The sequence below is a fragment of the Schistocerca nitens genome, chromosome 3, assembly GCF_023898315.1.
Source record: "Schistocerca nitens isolate TAMUIC-IGC-003100 chromosome 3, iqSchNite1.1, whole genome shotgun sequence".
NCBI lineage: Eukaryota > Metazoa > Arthropoda > Insecta > Orthoptera > Acrididae > Schistocerca > Schistocerca nitens.
This window is the reverse complement of record NC_064616.1, coordinates 670,279,213-670,296,995: the sequence shown is the minus strand read 5'-3', so window position 1 is coordinate 670,296,995 and position 17,783 is coordinate 670,279,213. Positions and strand designations below refer to the sequence as shown.

The following is a 17,783-nucleotide window of genomic DNA, read 5'->3' as shown; positions in this document are numbered from 1 at the left end:
AGCGGTCGCTCGGTTCCAGACTGTAGCGCCTAGAACCGCACGGCCACTCCGGCTGGCTGGTTTGAACTAACGTCTATAAAACTTGATACGCTTAGAACGAAAAAGTCACAGAAAAAGTTTAAGACAAGCTTTTTTTCCCTAAGATTTCTCTCATCGGTAATCGTTTGCTAGCGAGTAGGAATTCCCTTGCCCTGTAAATCAAGTGTAGCGCGGCCTGCGGCTCTGCAGAGGCAACTGACCGAGATTCCGTGTAAAAGGTGTGCGGGCCACTGGGAAGAACTGGCGTGACGTCAGCAGCAACGGCGCACGCTATATGTGCGGGCACAAGGACCGCTGCTGTCAGTTGGCGTTGCGAAGCTGCAGATGATGGTGAGTACCTCAGCGCTGCCTACAAATTCACTGTCTCCGCACTCACCTCGCAATCCTTTTCCGCACGTGCTCAAGAGCATTCGCCCCAACGTTCTATACACACCAGCTTTTGGACGATAGAGTTGGCCTTCTTGTTAGTAATTTAAATATATGTCTCACATGTGGTCCACACTAAAAAACAGCGCACACCTGAGAGGAGAAACATGGACAGGTTGTGTTCTTCGCAAAATTTCGTTGTACCGCCTTCATTTACTAAACATAATATATCGAACCAAACAAAACTTCTACGATTCCATTCAACGGCGTAACATAGCACCGACGTTTCGGATTAGGCTGCGAAACTACTCGTAGTACGGCTGTTGAATAAGATCTCCGTTGTGAACATGTATTAGACTGTCAAAAACTCGATCAAAAATATTTATTTTCATACAGAAGTTACGTTATTCTTTAGTCGAATTAAGTTTCGAATTATTTAGAACAAGGAGGAAAAAATGTAACAGACGTTAACTCAAAAACGGAATGAAAAATATCTGACCCATTCATTTCTTCATTTTTCCATCTTACACGTATTACTCAAGTGTACATCCTATGGAATAACGGGTTGTAAACATTGTTCTAATGACAGATTGTTGTGTGCGTGTTGAAGAACGAAATACATATCACGTCTTTGACGTCAACGTACTGATCAAAGCACACAGATACACAGCTTTACGAGTTTTCACTGTCACGAGAGATAAAAATAGGGTCGTGAGCTCATAATTTCTTTATACAGATTGTGACATGTGGAACCAATGTCAGTACATCTCATTTGAATTCGCAGGACGTACGTGATCTAATTGTCGTTGTAGCCGATCTTTCTCATCGACATAATTACATCAGTAAAAATGACAATAACGTCTAGTCTTCAATCCGCCTTTGTACATAGATGCTAAACATTAGTGGTGGATAGGCTAGCATGACCTTACAGGACGAAAGCTACCCGTCACAGTTGTCAAAGCGAAGTATTTGATGCTGGGTGAAAGCCTTGTAGGAGAATAGCGCTTACTTTGAAAGTTAGATTTCTGAGGATAAGCAACACAACACCACTGGGGCCGGGCACTGGGGCGAAGGAAACGCGGAAGTAGACTGGAGGCCGCGCATGACGCACAACCAGCTAAGGCACAGCGCTATTTTGTACACTGTCACACAAAATACGAAACTTATGAAAGCAATATCAGCTCTCGCTCACTGTACGTAAATCAACATGACATGCAACTATATTTCACATGCTCATTTGCTTGCGATGATGTGTGTCTTTCTTTTTGTTTTAACTTTTATGAAACTTAACTTCTTAAACTCATTGAGAAGCTGTAACAGTGTCCTGAACCAGGAACAACACCCGGATTTTGGTTTTTGTCCGCGCAAGACAAAGACTCGGATTTAGCTCCTGGTTCGGAACACAGAATGTCCAAGGCCGTTTCATAACGGTGCACACTCCAATGCCGAATGAAAGATTTATTGTGAGATATATGTAGTTGTCCCACACTGTAAACATACCCATGTTATTTTTGTAACTAGCATACAGAATGGTAATTCTGAATATTAGTGTCTGGTGGTTCTTTGAATGGTGGTCCCAGAACAATGAAGGTTACAAACTGACGCTGGATCATTTGGAGATCTGGTAATAAAAACGTATATTGAAAAAAGTGGCTCATTAATCCGTATTAATCTGTAACTTCATAGTTTTTGGGATATCATATTGCCTTTTAGTGCAACGGAAATAGGAAGCAGCCTTAATGTTAGGCTTGTATTTATTGCTGTCAGATAAGCAGTCCCTTACATGCGTCCACCTCGGGAAACAAAACTAAAAGAATAGCATTCGCAGAATATTATTTTTCTAGAAAACTGATTTTCAACTTCTTATACAAAAAGTCTTGTTTTAGTGGTTTCAAGTGAATATTGAAACTGACTTTGGTTAAAAGTGCAGATATTTGGGAAATGTGTACATATATTTCACATGGAATGAATAATGAATATTTGAAGCATTAGGTCCGCAAGAAGCTCATTTTACTCTCATCTGATAACTCTGTTCTACAATAAGGTTTCTGTAAATAAAATGGCACATGAGTTAAATACTCCAAGCTGTGACTGCAACTTTTTCACATAAAAAACGCTGAACTGTTTCTGGAGTCGTATCGTGATCGTACTTGCTTTTTGAGGTCCTTTTAAATGGACACCATTAATATTTCGAAAAATGTTTGCTCAGTTGTTAACTAGGCCACATATTGTGTTGACTATACTGTATCTGTTCATCTATGTGTAATGCGAACTAGAAGTATTGAGGAATTTTTCTAGTTCGGTGAACATGCAAATCTCATTGAAGCCCCAGGGAAAAAATAATTGTTTAGGACTATGGATATATCTGGAGGCCTCGGTATCGACAGCTGCGCCTAGCAGTATGTTCGTGTGAAGCATCCTTCAGACAATTTAAATTCCTGCTAAAATTGTGATTAAGAGACCGATATGCTGAACTTCAGAGATCGCTTGTCCACCAACGACAGGCCCCACCGCAAGCAATTTTAGACGATCTGATCAATATCATGGACAAATGTAGCACATCCTGTAGTGATAAGAGAGGGCATCACAATTCCAATATCGCCCGCATCTCGTGGTCGTGCGGTGTGATGTCCTTAGGTTAGTTAGGTTTAAGTAGTTCTAAGTTCTAGGGGACTGATGACCATAGCTGTTAAGTCCCATAGCGCTCAGAGCCATTTGACATTTTTGACAATTCCAATATTCTTTATGCCACTAGCGGAGCGACGTCACACACCGTAATTGTCACTTAGAATACGTGACTGGTTTTTCTTACACCTTATACTTGTATTACTGAGACACATATCAAAGATCTGACAAGGCAGCTTTTATAGCTGTGCCGGGATTATTTTGTGCCTCTTAAATATGCCTTAACTTAAATATGTAAGTATACTTTGATGTGCAACAAACGACACTGAATGTGCTCAGGACTTAATTCATCCACCTATGATTCTTTGCGCCCTGAATCTTACATCAACATGCTGCAATAAACAGTCACCTATCAGAGCTTCCAGCACACGTATCTACCACAGACTCTTTCCACCTTACTCGTTAAAATATGCATAAAAGATAAGCAATGATTATAATTCCTCCTGGAGCGACAGGTAGTCACGGTATCAGCATAACCATGCTCAAGAATGTCGCAGAGATCACGGTACGAGTAGTGACACACATAGTTAATTTATCCCACGTGATTCGGTAACATCCCATTCAACGGAAGCGGAGTATAGTCCGACCTGTCCGTAAGAAGGAAAATCAACAGTCACCTTGCGATTACCAGTTAATCAACATCTTACCGCAGTATCCTATGCCCTGGGACATATTGTCAATGATCAACAAACTGAAAGCTTTGTCATATTCAGTTCGGTTCTCATCAACACTGTAGGCACGAATATTGCACTAGTTAAGATAACAGACGCATAAAATGTCCCGTACACAACCATGAGGCCACAATAACGGCATTACTGAGGACGTCAAATATGTCGTGGATAACCGTATGGCTACAATATTGACGCTACTAGACTTCAGCCAAACATTTAATGCAGTCAACTTACAGTTACTGTCCACAAAAGTACAAGTGCTACTTAAGAAACAGCGTTTTATATGTGGAAATGAAAAATTGTCCTGGAAGCAAATTATCTCAGGAGTGCCACAGGGGTCAGTCCTGGGCCCGCTATTGTTCTCCTTTATGTCAATGACATGTCGTCGGTTCCGAGCGCCTGTAAATGTGGTTGCAGTCCCGATGACCTCAATTGTTTCTTAAGCATCAGAGCTGAAAACATTTATACTGTCATCGTCCAGATGGCTCCCAAGTCGTGTTCAGTTTGCCGCATAACTTGGGATTTAAATTCAAGGGGGAGAAGTCTGAAGAATTTTAATATGTCATCAGAAGTTAATTAGTCCTGTTTTTCGTGAATTATTATCCTCTATAACATATCGGAAAACTGTGAATAATTTAGATTACACGTAACGTCAACTAGACATAACATGCTGTCGTTAAGTGTAGGAAGACCTCTGCTTACCTCTTTGCCCTCCAGAAGTTTCGGAATACATTTCCACAGGATGTGAGACAACTCGTGCAGTCACTCGTTCTACAGAACTTCCACTATTGCGAAGCACTCCAAGACGGCATCAGTAGTAAAATCTCTAGATTAATGTTTTGTAAGTGCCACGACCTGGTTACTGAGAAAACGGAGAGAGTTCGAAAGGACCGAGTGGTCGACGACGGAGCCCTTAAACACATTCGAAAGGACAAACAGACGGAGGGAGGAAGATCAAGTTTTCGTCCAGTTGACAGGACAAACCGAGAGTAAACCAAAATTTTAAATCCACAATAGGAAACCGAGGGGAAAACCAAGAGCAAGAATGTAACTGCGTACGAAAGTAATGTTAATGGTCCGAAAGCTTCGGGAACATCATCACAAATGGACGACAAAAGCGTGCACATTTCCGTCCTACCTTACGCCGCCAGGTCTTGCCAACTGACGCGAGCTCCTAACCGCCTGCGATTCAATCACGAAACGAAATAACTCTGGATTGTCAATTCTGGTGCATTATCTCGTTCTCGATGTCCCAGTCTGGCTCGGATAGTAAAGAAAGTTCGTGTACGTTGCATCTGCAACTTTCGTGTGTCTAAATTGTGATGAAAATTCCTGGTTGTATGATTGTGGCGAACGAAACTTTTCTTTCCTGTTGTTTGTCGAGATATGCATTGGACCACCACCGTATACTCCAGGAGTTCACCAAAAACTAAGACAACAGGCCATGAAAGCCTTCATTGTATTTGTCTGTCTGACTATTTATTTAATTGCTCCGTACGCAAAGTATGGATGACTGGGGCCATATAAGCTACGTGTCTACCATATGCTATGTCCACTTCATCAGTATCTCAGTGAGCACGCAGCGCAGCATGTTACATGACAGATCAAATGCCTGTCGCCTCATCATAATCCCACCATAAGGTCTGAGCTATTTTCTGTGGTCACCGATTGTCAGTCTTTTTCTCCATTTGCACAGTCGGCCCTGAGAGCAGTGCTAGTGCTGTCGCTGGTGGGAGCGGCGATGTCGCAGTACAAACCGTCGTACGCGGGCAGTGGATGGTCGTACCCCGGCCCTCTGCCGCAGTTCACTACTGACGTCGGGCTCGACAACCGCGTGGGTCTGGAATCCACCAGCACACTCTCACCCGAAGAGGACGTCGCATCGCTCGTCTCTGCCTGGCCGGCTGACCGTCAGCCCTTCTGGTTCGTCAACAGGTACGTAGCTCCAACTCTCGGTTCATCTTACACTTGCGGGGCGTACTGAGAAGTACTCCTCTGCAGCGCTATATTTGGGACATAGTATGTTGCTCCTGGCTTCCTTCGTACGTCGGTAAGACAATGGTAGCTATAATGAACAACCTATTGTTACCATGGAATTATTTTCTGTTTCCAAACTACTCAAACAAGCTACTCGACCACCCAAAGTGATGGAATGGATTTTAAGTTGACACGAAACATAAATGCAGATCAAGATGGCGAGGCGGAAAAATTTGGTATTAACTACCGAAAAAAAAGAGCGCAAGAATTCCTCTACAAGCTTGACTGAGTACAAAGTGGCAGTTATCTCTTCCTCCATCGGAAGTTCTTTCGTGACCAACGTTGTAAGGTGGATGAGAACTACAAGGACCAAATGACAACATTTTTATGTGTAGAAAACTAGTTCATGGTGCATAGAAAGTAATGATTTGCACTTTCTGTAACTTGCTTCCCCGAGATGTCTCATATAACGTCCAGTACACTATACACTGTATGATGAAAAGTATCAGGACATATCTATGTAATGCGGTATTGACAACTACACGTCACGAGAGGTGGACATACCAATATAACAGGAGGTGAGGATCGTTGTGCTGTCAGTAGAGAAACAGTAACAGCAGAATGAGTCGGTCGGGAGAGTTCAGTTGACTTCGAACGTGGACTAGTCACTGAATGTCACCTGACTAACATATCAGTCAGGAAAATTTCAACCATTATGAAGCTGCCCAAGTCGACTGTTGGTGATGTGACTTCGAAGTGGAAACGTGAAGGAATTAACTTTACACCAAGACCTGGTAGACCTCATGTATTGTTGGACAGGGGCTGCCGAACATTGCAGAGGGTAGCTGTAAAAAATCGCATGAAATCAGCGGTTGGAATCACTCACGAGTTCCAAAGTGCTACCAGCAGTCCAGATAGCACAATGACTGTGCTTGCTAAGTTCAAAGGAATAGGGTACAGCGGTCGGACAGCTCCTCATAAACCATACATTTCTTTAGTCAGCGCTAAGCGAAGCTTAAGTTGGTGCAAACAGCGACGCCACTGGACAGTGGATGAATGGAAACGAGTGATTTGGAAATTACTCTAAACCCTCCGGCAAACCAATGGAAGGGTTTGGACTCGACGAAAGCCTGTAGAACGTTAACTGCCATCATGTGTCGTGCCAACAGTAAAGTACGGAGGAGGTGGCGTTACGGGATGAGTCCTTTTTCTGTGGTTAAGGTGTGATCCACTTATTTCGATTGAGAAACACTAAATGCGGAAGGATACTAATACATTCTACAACATTGTGTACTAACTACAGTAGAGAATTATTTCAGAAACGATCATTTTTTTGTATCGACATGACTAAGCACCCTATAATAAAGAATTATCCGTGGGACAACGGTTTATGGAAAATAAATTTCCTGAAATGGGCTGGCTTAGCCAGAGTCCTAACTTGGACCCAATGGAACACATTAGGGATAACTTACACGTTGACTCCGTTCCAGATCCCAGCTTCCAACACATCTTCCTTCTCTGGTTTCCGCTCTTGAGAAAGAATGGGCCACTATTCCTCAACAGACATTCAGACACTTCACTGAAAGTGTCCTCAGCAGCGTTCAAGACGTCATGAAGGTGAAAGGTGGACACAGGACGTATTAATGTCCAGTAATTGGTGTCCTGATTATTTTTGTCAGAAAGTTTATTTATTTATGATTTTATGAATTTTCATTTTTACTCATGAAAGCCAGGAGAAACTCGTTGTGAGGTTCTTGGAGAGAGAGTAGGAACTACTTTTGAAGGTCGCCATTTCTTCTCTAAAAACTTTCTTCGTATATCTTTATTGCTTTTCATTTGGATTTTCATGTGTGCTCTTGTAGATCTTCCGTATTTTCGCCCTTACTCCTCTCTCTTCTTGCACCAACACAAGACGTTCTAGATTTTTTTTTGTCTTCCCAAAAATGTGATGATGCGTTTTCCAGTGCCTTACAGCACAACCAATATTCCAGCACTGTACCTTTCACAGGGTTCTCAATTTTTTCTCAGACATTGCACGGGCTATTTCCGTTGTAAGGAAAGGAAGCAACAAATGCGGTTGGAGCTAATATATCGTCGACGACGAAGTCATTAGAGACGGAGTGTGGTTGGGTTGGGGTTGGGTTGTTTGGGGGAAGAGACCAAACAGCGAGGTCATCGGTCAGAGACGGAGTGCAATGTCGGATTGGACTAGGGTGCGGAAGGAAATCTGCTATATTCTTTCTTTACAAAGAATCTCTCTCGACATTCACCTTAAGCAATTTTGGTTAACAATAGGAAACGTAAATTAATATGATCAGAAGGGTATCTGCCGCCCACTCCTTCTGAATGCGAATCCTGCGAATCAGTCTTTGCGCCGTATGGGTCGTCACTCACGTCTTGGTGGCTCCGTAGATAGTGTCAAATGTAGTGTGTATACTCCTATTCTACTTCTATATTTCTAATTCTTAAGTTTTAGGGGTACTCTTTCAGTGTCATCTCTTGACACATGTTCATTCCACTTCAAACTATTCTGGTTTGTTATTTCACTGAGGATGCATACGTGTAGTTTGTTTTTAGTTGTTGATAATCCTGTATGTACTCGTCCAACCTTTTCCTCTAGTAAAAAATCCCTTTTGTTGCCTGTGTATTCCACTTCCTTATCGGAAATGGAAATGAGCGTTTGCGTCATTGGCCGGGAGGCCCCTTGCGGGGCAGGTACGGCCGCCTTGATGCAGGTCTTATTACATTCGACGCCACATTGGGCGACCTGAGCGCCGGATGGGGATGAAATGATGATGAATACAACACAACACCCAGTCCCTGAGCGGAGAAAAATATCGGACCCAGCCGGGAATCTAACCCGGGCCCGTAGGACGGCAATCCGTCACGCTGGCCTTTTTTTTTTTTTTTTAAATCTCATTTTGTTCGTTTTCGTTTGTTGTATCTGCTCGGGGCGGACGTCGCAAAACACCCGTTTCAGTTCGTCGTTGTTCCATGAACTCAGTTTTTTTATTACAGAGGGCAGCTAACCCTCTGACCGAACACGCTGAGTTACCATGCCGGCACCTCTCAGCTATTGGGGCGGACCCTTCCTTATTTATTCGTAAGGACCCAACATTAACTTTCATATTTCAGAGTGTGACAACCAAATTCTTATGGAATTTCATTACCGTCCCTTTCTTGTGCTTTGTTTTTGGAGTTTCTGCTAATGGCTCCATAACAGAAATGAAATTTATTTAATTTTTTTCACCATATTGCCTATAATCGTTAGCTGTTGCACATGCCTTACACCGGAAAGTTTTAGTTGATTTATTGTTTCATTTAACGGAAAATCATTGGCCCTTTTATTCAGGACCTATAAAAGCCATTTTTTTGTTCCGGCGGTATTTTTTGATTATTATTTGCATTCTATCGTAAAGGTGCGAATATTTCAATAGTGACTGATTCCAGTAACAAAGCACATTCTGGTTTTCAAGACAACCTGCGGGCACGATTCTTGAAATTTTCTTGGCTCTTCAGGTGAGTGTTTCCATTGGAGATCGATAGTTCAGATCGCTAACTTCATACAAAAAAACTGGCCTGGAGACACATTCTCAAAAGCACTTGCTACGTAAGTGGCGTCTGTCGAGTTTCGCGCCCTCTATAATTCAGATGTTGAATTACTAATCTGAATCTTAGCTCCGCAGCCCTGATTTCGACAGAGAGCGCGTACGTAGTATCACTATTGCGTACCACTGAGCGAGCAATATTCGAAGAGGGCGCGAAACTCGAAAGAGGTCAGTCATGTACCGGCTGCCTTTGCTCACCAATTTTTTGTAAAGTTTGCGATGTGAACTAGCAATCTCCAGTACAAAACACCCACCTGAAGATGGCTGAATGGTTGTCAGTCGAAATATCGTAGCAATCCCGAAACGTCATGGAATAAACTGCGGGTAAATAAATGTCTTGGCTAACTTTGGGGACGCTTGCTCTGCAGGGACCAGATCCAGCAGCACATCGGACGACCGCAGCCTCAGGCCGGGTCTCAACCGCAGACGCAGCGTCCTCAGACGCAGACGCAGCAGCCCGAGCAGTCGCAGACGCAGCCGCAGACGCAGCCGCAGACGCAGCAGTCTGTGCAGACACAGACGCAGGAGCCTGAGCAGAGACAGCCTCAGAGACGCACTTTCCCCCAGGCAGCTTCCAGTCGGCAGTAGCCTCTATTCTCACATACCATACACACTGCAAATGTGGTGTTACTAGACATCTGATACTCATAGACAGTTTTATAATAAAACTGTAAAATTGTTCACTTGCTTCCTCTAAGGTGCCAAGACATGTAATCACATTTTATTTTTTACTAAAATAGCGATTCATTTCTCTTTAAGACTGACAATAAAACAGTTTTGTGATTTACTTTGTGTTATTTTTATTTGTGTGCAGATTATAAACAAAACAATGAAAATACTTTAATAAGACACGTACAAATTATTTCCATTAACGGCGGAACACTCTTAGGACAGGTTTAGCAGATATGTGTAGCTACATGGGTATTTTTTAGGGTTCCCTACCCCAATCAGCAAAATCGGAACTCCAGAATGAGATTTTCACTCTGCAGCGGAGTGTGCGCTGTTATGAAACTTCCAGGCAGATTAAAACTGAGTGCCGGACCGAGACTCGAACTCGGGACCTTTGCCTTGCCAGCGAAAGGCAAAGGTCCCGAGTTCGAGTCTCGGTCCGGCACACAGTTTTAATCTGCCAGGAAGTTTCAAAATTGGAACTCTCTTAGGAACTCTTTGTTGTCCATCTGATTAATACCTCTTTTTCTCAGGAATGGATAAAAATATCTTGCTGAAATTCATGTCAGGTTACACCCTAGGCGGTGTAAAAAATTTAATTTTTGAGTCAATGGAAGCAAAAGATACTGCCATTTACGTAACATATTTTGATACTCGCAAACACACTCATCAAAATCTGTAGATGAACTAACTGTATACACAATTAAGTCTGTGCGAAATTCTCATAGGGCGAGACCTAGTCCGGTTTTCCTTTATTTTATTTTTACAATAACATCACGAATACTTCTAAGCCCTTTTATGGCGGTCTGAACCTGCTGTCAACTCCAGTTGTAGCTCATGCCATAGAAAAGCACCTATCTATTACATATCGAATAAGAAATCGATTTACCCTCTTCACAGCCAAAAACAGATTTACACTATGTGGTGGAAAGCCGATGGCTGTCCATTATCATTCGTTCCATAGGTGCCAGCCATGTAACTTATTGTGTGTGCCACTTACTGTTGTTGCTAGTATTCTGTTTAATCTCCGGGATTTTCACTAAGTTCAGGTAAGATAAAGTCGGAATTTCAATGCAGTTGATCTCAGACACCACTGGGGATCAGAATGTGGCATTAAGCAGGTCATTTCAGAAACTCTACCTGACTTTCTTCGAATTTCAAAGTAAAGATCCTTGATTTGCGGTAATATATTGACATCTTCACACAGAAATAATCTGATTCTAAAGGTTTTTCATAGCTTAAGAACGGAAGGTGTGGTCGCATTTTTGACAATTTATTTATAAATACAGCAACCTCCTCAACACCATTGACCCAAGTTACCGATTGAAGCCCGAACGGGGAGACATGGCTGCAAGTTCTCTCTATTAACTAACTTGGATGACTATTCCCTATTCCTTCGTACGCTATGCTTTAGAGTATGGCGGACACTGTCAATTACTTTCTCAGGCCAAGTAGAGCAATGACTGGGGTCAGTGCCTCTCTGGCTCTTCCAATTCACAATAGCGTCCTTCGCAAAGGGCGTGGACACATGTAAAATCTCTCTGATACAGTACTCAAAGATCTCTACAATTACACCTGGTTCTAATTACTGCAGTTTCTTGCGTTGACTATATTTTGACAGAAATTACATCTATGATATTGATGAAATACGGCGGTGAAAAAATATGGAAGAAACAAAACCGTGCCTAATACGGTGTAAGAAAGCCTCTGGCGTATAAAAGTTTCCAGTCCTCTCTGAATGGACAAATACGGCTCCTGCATGGTTTCAAGATAATCTTATACCATTGTTACCTCCGAGATTGTGACAAGCTCAGATAACGACGATGGAGGTGGATAGCGAGCACGCTCCCTTCTGTCCAAAGTAGACCACAAAAGGCAGACAATACTGAGGTCTGGTTACTGTGGAGGCCAGGAAAGGGGCAACAATTCACCCTTGAGTTCACAAAGCTAATCCTGAACGACGCGAGGTGAGTGAACAGGGGCCATGTCGTCTTGCAACACAGCAACACCATTGGGGAACAAACATTGTGAATGGGATAGACCTGATAATTAAAAATGGTAACTTACTTGTTGGCTGTAATGCGACCCTGCAGAGTAACCATGGGGCTCATGGAATACTACGATATGGAAGCCAAAATCATCAACGAACACCGCTATGTTTCAGTCTTGGGACGGCAACTCGGCCAGAAGTTGGAAACAGTATGAAACAGGACTCATCCGACCAAATGACTTTCATCAGTTGCTCCATAGTCCAGGTTTCATGGCTTCGGCACAAAGTTTTCCAATTACGGGCACTTGCATAACTGATGAATGGTTTTGGAATTCCAGCTTGCCCTGCAATAACCTGGTTGTGGAAATCCATTCGTGCTTTTTTGGTGCTGACGAGTTTCGTGAGTTCGACATTCAGTTCTGCAGTGACTTTTGCAGTTGTCGTCCTCTTATTTTTTCCCCACAATCTTCTCCAATGACCGTCTGTCACTATTACTCAACACACACTTTCATCCGCTTTCTGACTTAGTGGATGATGTTTTCCCTCTTTCTCTGTACAGTATATAAATCTTAGAGATTGTGCCTCTTGAAACACCAACCACTTCTGCTACCTTGGTTACGAAAGTATCCACTGTACTAGCACCAAGCATTTGCCCACGTTCGAATTTACTTAGCTCCGACGTAATGCACTCACATCTACAGAGAACACTGTTCTGATCACGACTGACACTTGCTACGTATTGAGGACACTGCACAAGTGTCGTTCGTGGTCAAATACAACAGCGCAAACTGCAGTCTTAGTTCGCATCTACATTTATGTTCAAGCATGCTTTCCTCGCGGTGTTTCCATATTTTTGTCCAACCTCTGTATGTTTTCACCTATATATAAATCAAGTGAATAACCCTTTTTTCATACCTCACTCTCTAATGGCCTGTTTGTCGACGGGACGTTGAATCCTTCCTTTCTTCTTTTCGTCACATAGACTGCGTCCAGGACGGTGTCCCAAGACTTTTGGCCACTAGTTTCTATGCTGCCAAGTGTGCTACATAGTGAAATAACCTCGCGCTACAGAGAACAAGAAAAAAAATGGTCAAATGTGTGTGAAGTCTTATGGGACTTAACTGCTAAGGTCATCAGTTCCTAAGCTTACACACTACTTAACCTAAATTACCCTAAGGACAAACACACACATCCATGCCCGAGGGAGGACTCGAACCTCCGCCGGGACCAGCCGCTCAGTCCATGACTGCAGCGCCTTAGACCGTGAGAACAAGATTCAATATTTTAGTTTCCTTGTTGTGCTCTCAGGACTATGAACAAGTACCTGTTCAAGCTACACCAAGAGAATCGTACTGAAGGATGGAGTTAGTCATGACTGATTTCCTAAAGTAGCGTGGTATTAATAGTCAGTGGACTTTTCAAATGATTTAAAAGTTGGACGTCTCTATCGACGTTTGTATCTAATTTTCGAATATACCTATACAGAGTGTTTCCGTAAATGTGTGCAAAAATGTAAGAGGACATAGAGAATGCTGCAGTGAACAATTTGAGGTAGGGAACCTGGGATCGGAGAAGTCAGCTTAAGGAGAGATGGAAGTAAACTTATCTACCGCTTTGTCTAGCATTGCTGCTTTCCAGATTATTTACAAGTAACATGCGTACAAGTTCATACGTTCTGTGCTATTTATTTACATGTACATTCTTTACTTCCTACAAGGAAATGAAGAGGATAAGCCTGATTACTAGGAAAACATGCTGCAGGTTTTGTTTACTTTACTTGTCCATAAGGTGGTTCTGTTATATCGTGTTTATATTGTTCCAAGATAGAACGTGCTATGAATCAACGGCGGACCCACTCATTACTCAGTGCTATTCAGAGACGTAGAGTACAGTACGATGGAGTAGTAACGGTACAGTTTCACAGAACTCACTAACGCGCACCTTGCGAATGGGGAAGTACGTTGCAATGATCTCGCTGTTGAAAGGCTGTCGATTTCCTAACGGGTATCATCCGTCACGAAAGGTGTTTATTTCTTTCGATCCGCGAATGCGGGAGACCGATTCATTGGAAAGAAGAAGTGAGGAACGTGGCAACATGAGGACCACTTGCACACCCGATTTTGCAGTGGAGGTGCTGGAACGTGTTGCAGCGGATCCCACAGCAAGTATTCGTCGTATTGCTCGTGAAATTGGCGCTGCACACACTAGAGTGTGGCGAGTGCTCCACGAGCAACAATTACACCCATATCACCCACGAGTCCATGCAATGCTTGTGACTTTGCACCAAGGGTCGCATTATGTGTGGTTGATCCAACAACGGATTGATCGACCAGATTTCCTCCAAATCTGTTTACTGACAAGGCCTCATTTGATCGTGGTGGTATTTCGAACAGCAGGAATAGCCATGTGTGGGATGAGGAAAACCCTCAAGCTGTAGTAGAGTCACACCGTCAAGTACGTTTTGCTGTGAATATCTGGGCCGGCATTGTAGGCGACAGTCTCAGTGGGTCATAGCTTCTGCCTGGCCGTCTGAGTGGCCACTTGTACTTGAGGTTCGTGCAAAGAGTTCTATCTGGGTTGTTAGAGAACGTACCCTTGGTTGTTCGTGAGAGGATGTGGATACGGTGCACCGCCTCACTTCAGTGTGGATGTCTGCAGCCATCTCAACGCTGCATTTCCTGGCCGCTAGATTGGAAGGGGAGGTCATATTCCACGGCCTGCGAGGGCACCTGACCTGAATACCCTTGATTATTTCCTATGGAGATATCTAAGCTCACTTGTGGATACGGAGCCGGCCGTAGTGGCCGAGCGGTTCTAGGCGCTACAGTCTGGAGCCGCGCGACCGCTACGGTCGCAGGTTCGAATCCTGTCTCGGGCATGGATGTGTGTGATATTCTTAGGTTAGTTAGGTTTAAGTAGTTCTAAGTTCTAGGGGACTGATGACCACAGCAGTTAAGTCCCATAGTGCTCAGAGCCATTTGAATTTTTTGTGGATACGGAAATGGAATTGTTGCCAGAATTGTAGGTGCCTGTGATGTGAATCGAAACACAGCAGGGATATTTGTCAGGGTGAGTCGAAATCTTGTTCACCGATGTCATTCTTTATTGAGGTTGATGGCCATCAGTTGCAGCATATTTTGTGGGATAAAGTTCAGATGGTACGTTCACTGTGTCAATGGTGGTATTTGCAGTTAACTGTGATTAATGTAAGTAAAACAGTACACAGTAATATGATTTTATTCCTATTATCTACTTAAGATGGCTTCTTCACCCCAGGCCGCGCGGGATTAGCCGAGCGGTCTAGGGCGCTACAGTCATGGACTGTGCGGCTGGTCCCGTTGGAGGTTCGAGTCCTCCCTCGGGCATGGGTGTGTGTGTTTTTTGTCCTTAGGATAATTTAGGTTAAGTAGTGTGTAAGTTTAGGGACTGATGACCTTAGCAGTTAAGTCCCATAAGATTTCACACACATTTGAACATTCCACCCCAGGTTCCCTACCTCAAAATGTTGAGTGGAGCATTCTCTATGTCCTGTTAAATTTTTGCACGCTCTTACGAAAGCACCCTGTAGATGAATTACGTTTTACGACCGTATGCCTTCCCCATCTACATACAGCTCCAGCACAGCCACCTCCTGCTTCTGTAACACCGATACTGCAGCTATGATTAAATGTTTCATTCAGTATTAGGTTCAATATAGAGGGAATAGGTGGATGCTATTATACCAATTAATGCGACACAGTTCCAACGAAATTTTCACTGTATTCGTATGTAGTCCCTTCTCACGCCTGAATTGTTCACATGCTGCTTTTACACATGAATCTTAGTCAGTTTCATGTCTGCAGATCGTCTATTTGCGAACACGATTAGTATGTTACTGGTTTTGTCCACGTGGCGCGTCGGATGTACCTGGATGTGAGTTTATATCAACGCACGATTTGGCTTAACTTCTACATTGAACGTACCGTCGGCATCATTACGCAACACACATGAGTAAACCCACCATCAAAAATTAATTTTAACACCAAATCCAACCTTTCTGGCATCGCATTGCGCTCCATGGCTTTGACCAGCGAGACAGCCAATTACACTCTCTCACAGTGAAGCCCCACTCATCTTTACGCGCTAACCACTACGGCTTGAGCTCCAAAATAAATGCAACGCTAACAGCGCTAACACGACTGTCAATACCAACGATAAAATATATAGCTCGCAATACTTAGCGTACATTCGTATACAGTTCGAATGAAATCTGTATAAGCTACCTCATCCTTCATAGTGCACTCTTGCCACAAAATTTCATGAATCACTTTGAAATATCCACTGACTTTTAAAAGCTAGGCTCCTTTAGAAACTCATTGGTGCCTAATTACGTCTTGTAATTCGAGTCTCCCAGCTGTATCTAGCACAGATAAGTTGTGAGAGCATTAAAAGAAGCCTTAATGCAAGTATTATATACTACTTCAAATATGCAGATTATGTATTGTCTATTTGGATTAAAGTGACAAGACATTTAAACACATTGTTTGATCACTTCAACAGTCAACAACGAAACATTGTTTTACACTATATGTTATGGGCTATTGTTTAGTACATGCAAATAAAAACATCAACCATGTGGAGTGCGAGTAGTACCACTTTTCTTCAGGATACAGTTACTGTAAGAAATAACTCTATCAAGCAACTGTATAGTCTAATTGGGTTACAGGAAGATATACCACTTAGCAAGTAACCAGTTAGGGAGTTACCTGAGGAAATGTCACAAGACTGATAACTCCGTCAAAGATGTGTAATGGATCCCTAACACTGAGGCGTAGTCCAAGGCCTATGTTTGCGACTCGCTGTCCGCCGAGGCAAGAATTCGTCACATGGGTGCAGGTCAGTTCTGGCCAGTAGCTACTCCAAATGAGGGACCGCATAGTGATAAGCACAATTGTCCGGTGTAACTCCTGACGATGACCAGCTTTTCGGAGTCCGTGCGTTGGCCTAATTACTGCTAAGGTGGAGGTATACAGAGCGGACTAATTTCAGGCAAGTGACTTACTAAGAGAAATAGTCCCGGACTGACTGTGCCTCCTGTCGTCGGTTGGAACAGCGCCAGATGGCGAGATTAGCGCCTACAGCGCCTCTAGCTTACAACCTGGAAACTGTTGTGGTCATGACTGGCCTGCAAGCGCCAGTGCATGAAGTGGACGACGCCTGAGGCTAAGTAATTAATAGGACGCAGATGTGCATGCAGTAACTGTACGGTCGAAGGGCAGGTGTGAATATTAAAGCTATCTTGCTATCTTGGTCGTAGTCGAAGATACTACATCTCCTTCCCCCTTGGGAAAAGAGACAGTGAGCCGCGCGGGATTAGCCGAGCAGTAATGGACTATGCGGCTGGTCCCAGCGGAGGCTCGAGTCCTCCCTGGGGCATGGGTGTGTGTGCTTGTCCTTAGGATAATTTAGGTTAAGTAGTGTGTAAGCTTAGGGACTGATGACCTCAGCAGTTAAGTCCCATAAGATTTCACACACATGTTGTTGTTGTTGTGGTCTTCAGTCCTGAGACTGGTTTGATGCAGCTCTCCATGCTACTCTATCCTGTGCAAGCTTCTTCATCTCCCAGTACCTACTGCAACCTACATCCTTCTGAATCTGCTTAGTGTATTCATCTCTTGGTCTCCCTCTACGATTTTTACCCTCCACGCTGCCCTCCAATGCTAAATTTGTGATCCCTTGATGCCTCAAAACATATCCTACCAACTGATCCCTTCTTCTAGTCAAGTTGTGCCACAAACT

At 43.4% G+C, this 17,783-nt stretch overlaps 1 protein-coding gene across 1 annotated transcript; it reads left to right on the top strand.

The window, feature by feature from the left end:
• Positions 1 to 330: 330 nt before the first annotated feature.
• LOC126249704 (DNA translocase FtsK-like) lies at positions 331 to 10,133 on the top strand. The gene is made up of 3 exons (XM_049951383.1): positions 331 to 369; positions 5,458 to 5,696; positions 9,715 to 10,133. The coding sequence occupies exons 1-3, from the start codon at positions 364 to 366 to the stop codon at positions 9,932 to 9,934; spliced, it is 465 nt and encodes a 154-aa protein (XP_049807340.1). The 5' UTR covers positions 331 to 363; the 3' UTR covers positions 9,935 to 10,133.
• The last annotated feature ends 7,650 nt before the right edge of the window (positions 10,134 to 17,783 follow it).

Bases quoted from the DNA above. Each gene is read 5' to 3' on its own strand.
- LOC126249704 (XM_049951383.1), top strand. The intron at 5,697-9,714 runs GTACGTAGCTCC...CTTGCTCTGCAG, and splicing joins CCCTTCTGGTTCGTCAACAG to GGACCAGATCCAGCAGCACA.